The 8,957-nt window shown below is 50.0% G+C and overlaps 1 protein-coding gene across 1 annotated transcript; it reads right to left on the bottom strand.

Moving 5' to 3' along the window:
- Window positions 1-204: 204 nt before the first annotated feature.
- On the bottom strand, window positions 205-8,217 carry LOC142589697 (uncharacterized). Its single transcript, XM_075701242.1, has 4 exons — window positions 7,616-8,217; window positions 4,134-4,560; window positions 3,784-3,992; window positions 205-1,817 (listed from the first exon to the last, which is right to left on the bottom strand). The coding sequence occupies exons 1-4, from the start codon at window positions 7,892-7,894 to the stop codon at window positions 1,212-1,214; spliced, it is 1,521 nt and encodes a 506-aa protein (XP_075557357.1). The 5' UTR covers window positions 7,895-8,217; the 3' UTR covers window positions 205-1,211.
- Between the last annotated feature and the right edge of the window lie 740 nt (window positions 8,218-8,957).

Below are 8,957 nucleotides of genomic sequence, written 5' to 3'. Positions count from 1 at the left end.
TCTCTCTCGGCCCTTGAAAATCCGAGGGAGGGAGTGGGATTTTCGTGCCGAACCGTACCCACATCCGCAGCAGGTCTCCAAGGTGAACAGCCTCTAGTCGATAGACCAATGTAGGTAAGGGAAGTAGGGAAAACGTATCCGTAACCATGGGAAAAGTATTGGCTCTGAGGGCTGAGCCGGTCGGGCTGGGGTCCAGAAGCAGGAATGGCACTGCACCGGGACCTTCTTAGAAATTACCCTGAGCGATAATCTTGTGCAATCTGATTGCATATGCCACGCGAATTGTGTAGAAATTTCTGGAAGAGACGCGGGCGCCAGCGATTACTCTGGAGCCTTCGATAGCTCATGTATAAAAGCTGACGCGCTTGACCCGCTTATCAAATTTTTGACGAACGCCGACTGTGTTCACCGCTGTCGCCGTTCTTTGAGTGTAGCCTGTTTTTGAGGGCGCAAGCTCGCCCTATAAAACGCTAGTTTAGTCATTCCCGGTTTTTCTGCTTTATTCGCCGTCACTACTACGTGACAATATTGCCGCAACCAACCAGCATGCATATGTAATAAAACTTATGCCACTGGGCAAACTTACAGAACAGAAAAATCTCCAAGTTTTCTCAAAACAAGCAGGAAAGAGACGTGTGCGAAAAGGAAGAAAACGCTATAAAACCCACAGCGATAATCTTCTGTAGGACAATTCCCACAAGCAAAACCAGAATTACAGTATGGAAGACGACGTTAAAGCAGACAGACAATATACACGTCATAACTCTGTTCAAAATCAAATGCCGAGCACATAAAATTCAGTTTGCGAGATCACACAATGTGCGCAATTAACCGAGTGGTAGTCAAACGATTCGCTGAAAGTGTCCTCTTCCGTCAACTCAGAGCTGGTCCCCAAGCAAGCGGGCGGCGGTGGCTACCGGGCTTAGCTTTCGCTGGCGCTAAGCCGTAGACAAATCCGCTATATATCGGCTTGGTAGAGGAGACGCAGAACAAACTAATGACACTGCTTCAACAACAGCGCCGTGAGAGCAGGCTCTTGACGCAGTTAGAGCTCCAGAAACCACCGAAGCTTGGCCTGGAGAGCTGCTTTGGCCTGGGTAGCTGCTTCCAGCATTCCGTAGTCGTCAAGCACGGTTATGCCGACATAACTACCGGAACCAGACTGCCGTTAGGCACTGCAGATCCTCGACTATACATCAAATCTGCTGCGCCTAATCTTTGTCGGCGATGCGCAAGGATTGCGACGCAGCTGTCTCGTCAGTCGCTACAGCCACGGGCTTGGCGATGCCTTCTGCACTGTTAGATACAGATTTGGCAGTGGCTGTGGGGATATCGGAGGGCGACCCGATGCCGGTCTCATTTGGGGTTACCGCTGCTGCTGAGGCGTCCACCTCTGACCCAAAGGCCGCCGTGCCAGCATCTTTCTGTGCGGGCGAGGATGTTGCCGTCTTGAAGTCATCTGTACCTGCCGAGGTCGGCGTCGTCGTCAGCTTGCTATCGGGGGTCTGATTGAGCGATGCCCGTGGCAAGGCTGTAGCGTCTGCGATAGTCGTCGAGGCGTCTTTAGACTGCGTTAGTTCGACGGCTCCAGCTGACATGGACGGCATAACGTGGTCTTGCGCCGTAGCCTCGCCACTAGCAGCGATTGCCTGGTAAGTGACAGGTGGCCCCGATGGATTCAGCCCACCGGCGATTGGCGTGCCCCCGGGGTCTTGAACGACGTCAGGGACACGTGTACAGCTGGCGCTGGCGGCGTGCCTGCTGGTCTTCCTGTGCAGCGATCTCTCAGCGGACTTTACTGATGACCGCTCTGCAACCTGCACATTGTGTCGAAGTGGGGTGTGTTACTGATTAGTTCAATTCAAGGTAAATATGAACTGTTAATTTGGGATTTTAGTCATTGGAGGTCTAGACTTCTACAGGGGAGATGAGAGAGCAAGGTAAGGTGAGGTTGGATTTAGGCGCCAACGTTTGAAAATAAGGATGGTCTTCCTTTCTCAATGGTTGGTCAAAGCAAGCCTTCCTGTTGAAACCCGTTGCTCAGGCGCTCCCTTTCCATTTTTTTCCCACCACTTCTCAAATATCAGCAACTTTGTTGCTTGTTTTTGGCAATATTGAGTGTTCTAGTTTCTTTGCAGGCACTGTGATCACAACTTACAGATTGCATCAGCAGAACTGAATGCAGTCTTTCCAAGCGAAGCAGATTCGCTGTATATTCTTGTACTGCTTCAGATAGACGCCGTTCTGGCAATCTAGACTTGTAACAGTGAAGTGTGACAAAGGAAGCGTAATGATAATAGTATGCCTTCATAAAGAGCGACATCAATGGCAGGACATACATTCATAATATGCGAACAGTCTTGCTAGGATTACAATGACTAACTCCTTATGCACGGCGAAGACGGCCAAAGCACTAACACCTAGAGCATAGAGTTTCATACAATAATTACTAGAAAGAACTCTGGCGCCACTGTCTATGTAAGCTGCAAGAGGGGTGGTTCAGCGAGCATGCGAATTATGGGAAGTACATGGATTTGCCTAGGCTTAGTCCCTCTAGTTTCAAACGGCTTCGTGACTTTGTAAACTCGTCATTTGCAGCAATGCACGGCGTAATAAATAATCAAATAAACCTTATTAGAATTGTCCGACGGCGGGATTGAACACAGGACCTCTAGCACAGAAGCCCAATGTTGAAACCATTACGCCATGCACGCATGCATAGACAAGTGACAAAAAAAGCCCTTACAAATTTATCGCGGACAAACCAGTGCTTTGAGACGCTTGGCGCGTTTCGATTTGGCCACCTCGACAAGCTGAACCATTGCAACAAGTAGCGATCGTGCGCGTTCGCAGCGTCTTCAGCACATCAAAAGTGTAGACTGGTCCGAAATTTACTACAATGAAGGCATATAAAGCGCAATAAACAAAGCCACAAGAACGTCTGAATCCACAAGCACGAAGATCAGACAAATCCACGTACTTCCCATCATTCCCACGGTGACTGAACGATTACAGCACTAGAGTTCCCTCTAGTCATTATAGTGTGAAACTCTATGATATATAATAGCCCTTTTCCCGAGGCTTCACAGTCAGGATCACATGGTCGTCTTTTTATATTCATGACCAGTGGGACACCGCATGCCTTGTATCAACTTTTCGCTGAGTCAGTTTTATTACTGTAGAGCCGTACCTGCCGCCACCACCCAGTATATAATACATGTTACACTTATTTCGTACTCGCCCTAAAAGATCTGCTCAGCCGGCCTTTTCCCTCAATCTTTCAGCTTCATCCATAATTTTCGTACATCAATCTCTCTTCGGCTGCTCGACCACCTAGCATCTACGGTGGCAGCGTTTAGCGCTCGTGCCTGCCTGTTCTGCATGTCCCTGACGGTTGTTTGTTGCGTTGTACGAGATTAATGCATGCTACTTCGGGCAAGCATCACTTATGGGCTCCTCCCGAGATTTCATGACCAGTGCGCCTCACTGTCTACTCGAGGGCATCGGAGTGGGCATGTGCTCCTGAAAGGGACAGTGAGGGTTTCGTCGAGGAACGTTATTGAAATGCCTCGTCTGCGTCAATCTATTGTGTGCCGCTGTCCTGAACTCGCGGTGGAATGTGGAAGAAATTGGAGTCAAGGTACGTTTTCCGATTATGGTGTATACACGGGGCTGTCCTGTAACATAATAGCTCCCAAAGATTTCGTCCGCAGCTGCGTGAAGCAGCTCGCAAATTATCTCTTTCCCGTTCTCGCTGCTTCACTAAGGATGAACCTCTGTTACCTCTGAGGTATCGTGCTTTGCGGTGGCCAAGCCGACAAGAGCGGGAGTGGCAACCGTGCTAGCGATCCCGGAAGCCGAGGTGCCGGCAGTCACATCTACCACCTCCTGTGGAGGAGGACCAGATGACGCCACTTCCGGTTTGCTAGCGGTGGAAGGTTTAGCAGAATCCGTCTCCTGGCGGTGGTGTTTCTGCTTGCGCCTGGTTGAGACTGTGAATGAGTAAATGAATAAATAAATGGGTTGTGTATAAATGAATGGATTAATCGCTGGGTGGCCTGCATTCCGCCCAGATGGAATCTTATGAAGCTGCCCACAGTTCATAGCGAGTTCACGCTGAAACGCTTCCTTACCAACAGATGTCTTCTCGCTGAGACCACCAGGCGATTTCGTGGCCCTCTTTTTTCGCCCCGCCTTGGACACGTGGTGTTCTTTGAGCCTGGCCGTCGGCTTCGTATGATCTCCGGCAACCGAGAGATCCGTGGCCGTCAGACGTTCCATCTTTAACCCTTCCTTGGCCACCGACGGCGGTTTCCTCTGACCATCGGTTTCTGAAACATCCTGGCGGTGCCTCCTTTTCATTCGACTCCCGGAGTGGCTCCCTCCTTCGGGTGGCCCATGCCTCTTCGGGTGGTCCTGCGGCTTCACCGCCAGCTGCCGACTGGCCCCGGCGTCCGATTTCGAAGCGACAATGGACTTCGATGCGACGGTGGACTTCGAAGCGCTTTCGGCGAGCCGATCCGGCGATTCTCCCGCTGCCGACGACTCTTTCGCGTGCACCTGAGCAGAATATGACCATGATTTCGCCGTATTGTTGCAGTTGGCACTGTTTTAAGCTGTCGCAAAGTTGTCGATGAGTACACGCGGCGAACGGATGCGTCCGTCATCATACCAGTATGCTTTATTATCGATAACCAAAGCCCTTAATATCCAGCTTGCTATCGCTGTCAAACGTGTGAGCATTTGCGTGGAGCGGAGGACGCGAGGACCGATGGAAGGGCTCTAAACAGAGCAACGAAGTGTAAAGGACTCAAGGCAGCAATTTGTGCGTTTCGCAAGCTCTCTCTGCGCGGCCAGTCAAAAATCACGCGAGAGAAATGGTACTGACAAGAGAATACGTAGTTGTCGAGCGGAGGAACTTTGGCGTGGCAGTAACCTGGCTATACAGAGGCGACTATGTGCAGATTAATCTGCGTTGGATAAAATATAGTAAAAACAACATGCTAGGCACTACACTCTCCACTCTTCTACGCCGAGACAATTTAACATCTTTATGAATTTGTGATGGGTGCTCGGTTTGCCTCGTGCCTGGGACCATCGCTGTTAAGTGTGAATCGTTGGTGAGGGCAAATGAGGTTTTATTTCTTGGAAACTTTTTTCTGGCAAGTAAATACGATAGCTGCGACAGGCGACACAAGAACTGCGTGCCACAAAGTTTAAAAATTTGGGCAGCATGTGGCACTCCTGTAACACATGGAGGCGAAAGCACGCTGCACACTTGGTAATGCATTAAATTACACGATCGGAGAGGGCCAGACTTCTTGTAAGACGTAGCGAGCCGCAGTGTGAAGTAAACGTGTGGCAAGCCGTTGTCAGCGAGCTTCGGCCTCCTCTCTACGTTGCCGTCTCGCATCGTCGCGTCGCTGCTTTCGCAGTTCGGCTTCTTCAGCTCGCTTTCGACGCTTATCTGCGGCTTCGCGCGCTCGTCTAGCGGGATCAGACTCGCGCCAATGACGATCCTCTTGGAATTTACGTTGCATCCTCTCAGCAGGAGAACGCAGCACTCGCGGCCGAACGCCTTGCTCCCGCCGCTTCGCACGTCCCACCTCGTTTCTCACCAGGCGAGCATCCTGGGCCGTAGCGTGCTTCCGAGAGGGGTACGCAAAGCTATAGTGACGGTTCGAATGCTTGTTTTGAGCTTGTTCTTTATTGAAACTTATGATGTTCTCTGTGTTGTATGGGCGATTTCAATGAATGTATACACTGTTCGCTTCTCTTTGCTGAGCGCTTGTAGCCTCTGCCTTAAGGGGGAGGGAGGGTACGAGCCATTGCATTTTTTGTTTGCTCATAGGGGTATGAACCATTGGGGATGATGATATTTTTCGTACCACATCACTAGACGCCGCATTTTTCGGGTATGAGTCATTGCAACGAGCCACTTCAGGCTTTCGCCTTAATATTATCGCTGTCAAAACCTCGCAGCAGCACCTAGGCTGCGGAGGTGTGGCCGGGCAGAAATCGAGCATTATTTTGGCCCCCTGGAGTTCTCTAACCGCCTCGCACACGTAGGTGCATGCATGTATTTGCGTACCGCCGAAGCCAGAGATTGCACCCAAGGCTTTGATGGTCACCAGAAGACCGCAATGACCACAGTGTCACAGTGGTGGGTTGGCCCTGCTAGAATTCTATATCACAATCGTAATAAGGCTGGGCCGGGATATTGTAATGAGTCTGTGACAATGCCATTTCTGTTCACGCTTCGTGAGTGGCACTCCACCTGCTTGATCGACGGGGTCAACGGACAGTGAACGATGAATGATAAGGAGTGGCATAGAATCAAGTGATAGGGACCGCCACAAAATATCGTCCCGGGTGAAGCTGGGAATCTGACATTCGCACTGCCCGTGACTGACCATCGGAGTGGTTATCATCGTCTTATCGCGCCGATCGTTCTATCACGTGTTACGTGCCTGAACACGAAGGCAGGCAAGAGGGCGGACTTACATCAGAGACGTTTTGTGAGCACGAGCCCTCGATTGCCTAAACGTAGCGGTGTCCAGGCGGCAAGGTGTTAAAACGATTCTCAGGGAGTTGCTACGGGCACTGAACACTGACCGGCTCCCGACACGATGTACCGACGCCAGCCGCTTGGACTCTACGCTTGCTCGAACCTGATAAACAAAGTGAACTAGGGTGGTTGCTTGGGCTAGTTGGTAATTCATGATCAAAAATAACGTCCTGGTCCTTTGCGCTGTACGTTATTTCTGATAAACAAAGAATTTCCCGAAGCTCGTCAGCGTTCGAACGCATACGGCGATGGCTGCTCTGGAGCGCGCGCCTGCCCAGCCGCCAGACGAGCGCTACACAATGCCCATGAAACGGCAGGCACGCTTGTACTAAATACATGTAGAAGGTGAGACCAGTGCCTGTGGGCGCCCGAAGGTTAGCACCGCAGAAAAACATTATAAAGGCCTTGCATACTCGTTATTATCACAGGATGGATAATATCACCTCGCTAGAACTGGAGTTAACGTATTGCTCTTCATTTCAATACGTATCAACTTCAATGCATTGTTTCACAATCACTTTTTCATTTCCCTTGCTCCGCTACATTGGCATGTTTGTATATTGCTCCGAATTTCGGAGCTCCACAGCCTTCACCTGAACTCACTTTGAGATAAAAGAATTTTTTTTTAATAATCTTAGAAAACAATTCGCTAAGAAAATAGAGAAATGAAGAGGAGGAAGGACAGAAGTGAAGCAAGTAAGGAAGAAAAATGAAATAAACTGAACAGACGTAGATAGATAGATAGATAGATAGATAGATAGATAGATAGATAGATAGATAGATAGATAGATAGATAGATAGATAGATAGATAGATAGATAGATAGATAGATAGATAGATAGATATAGATAGATAGATAGATAGATAGATATAGATAGATAGATAGATAGATAGATAGATAGATAGATAGATAGATAGATAGATAGATAGATAGATAGATAGATAGATAGATAGATAGATAGATAGATAGATAGATAGATAGATAGATAGATAGATAGATAGATAGATAGATAGATGATAGATAGGAAATGGCGGTGAGCGGTCTTACGTGAATGGTATCAACGGTTGGAGGCAGGTGTGCCCCGGCATTCTGCACTTGGTTTGCGAGAGCCCGCGACGGCGATTGCCCGTCGTACTCCTTCATCGGCGAGGAGTCCGTCATGGGCGTCACTATCGGGCTGGCCAGCTTGGGCAGCGTGCAGTCCAAGCTGTGCGACTGCTCGGCGCGGTACTTGCGCACCAGAAGCCACACCACGGCCGCCAGGAACAGCACGGCTGCCAGCACCAGCAACAGCCCGATCAGGTCCCCGTACGGGTCGCTGGACATGACCAGCGCCGGCCACGGGCTGAAGTGCTTGTCGCGTACTCGCGTGGCGTTGGGGTCGACCTCGGGGGCAACAGCGTGGGAGGCCTTTTTTCTTCTTCTTTGACTCCTTCGCGTCCTTTTGCCAAGTGTAACCTGGGCTGACTGGAGAGCTCGATCCGGCGTGACCGCTCAGCCACGACGGCGTCTTTTTCTTCGCCTCACCACGTGGTGCGCGCCTGCTCGAGCGCCTCGCACTCCGTCTCGTTTTCCTCGCTGGCTTCGCAACCGAAACGAACTTTCTCGGTTTTGCCGTTACAGACGCTCAATGCGCAATAAAAGCTCGCTACGAGGACTTGTGATGGCAACTTCAGGCCTCTCTAGCACTTGGTAGCGTTGACGTAGGGTAAGATGATAAGATGGTTCGATAAGATATAGACGATATGCTAAGATTACATTGACCTTGAACAATACGATACGAAGAAGGCGCGACGATGATAGCTATAAAATGCATGTCGGCAGGATATTGAAGAGAGATTCATTGACTGACGGGCCGACTTGCTGACTGATGGCTGACTGGCTAACTCGCGAGAATGACAATCGAGGGATGTCTGGCACGCATCGACAGAAAACATTCTTTTATGTTTGTGTCCAAAATACTCCCCAGGCCAGTCCATGCGGGCCATTCTTGGTTCTTTTAGAGGCAGTGAACTTGCTATACGACTGTAATAAATGTCTCTGGTTATCTTTTTTATGCGTGCCTTTTGTCACCATCAATTTCTTCTCCTTTTCTTCCCTTTTTCCGCTACCCAACCAGGAGGAGGCTTGAACATGCTATGCTCGATCACAAATGAAACTTTCAGCACTGCCGAGGGTATGAGGTGTACAGTCGACCGATTCTTTAAAGGCTCATTCATTCACACTAGGCCAACACGACACCGTTTTCGGTCTGCCGACTGTCGGCGAGTTTTTTTCCCTTCGTGTCGGCGCCTCTGTCCCACTGTACAACGCCGACAATCTGCCAACGGTCGGCGAGCTGCCGGCATCGAAGCGCTAGGCCAACGACACAGCAAGGAGATAACGCAAG

Source organism: Dermacentor variabilis, chromosome 8 (genome assembly GCF_050947875.1).
Source record: "Dermacentor variabilis isolate Ectoservices chromosome 8, ASM5094787v1, whole genome shotgun sequence".
NCBI classification, from domain to species: domain Eukaryota; kingdom Metazoa; phylum Arthropoda; class Arachnida; order Ixodida; family Ixodidae; genus Dermacentor; species Dermacentor variabilis.
Note: the sequence above shows the minus strand (reverse complement) of the source record. Positions and strands in the feature narration are given on the sequence as shown.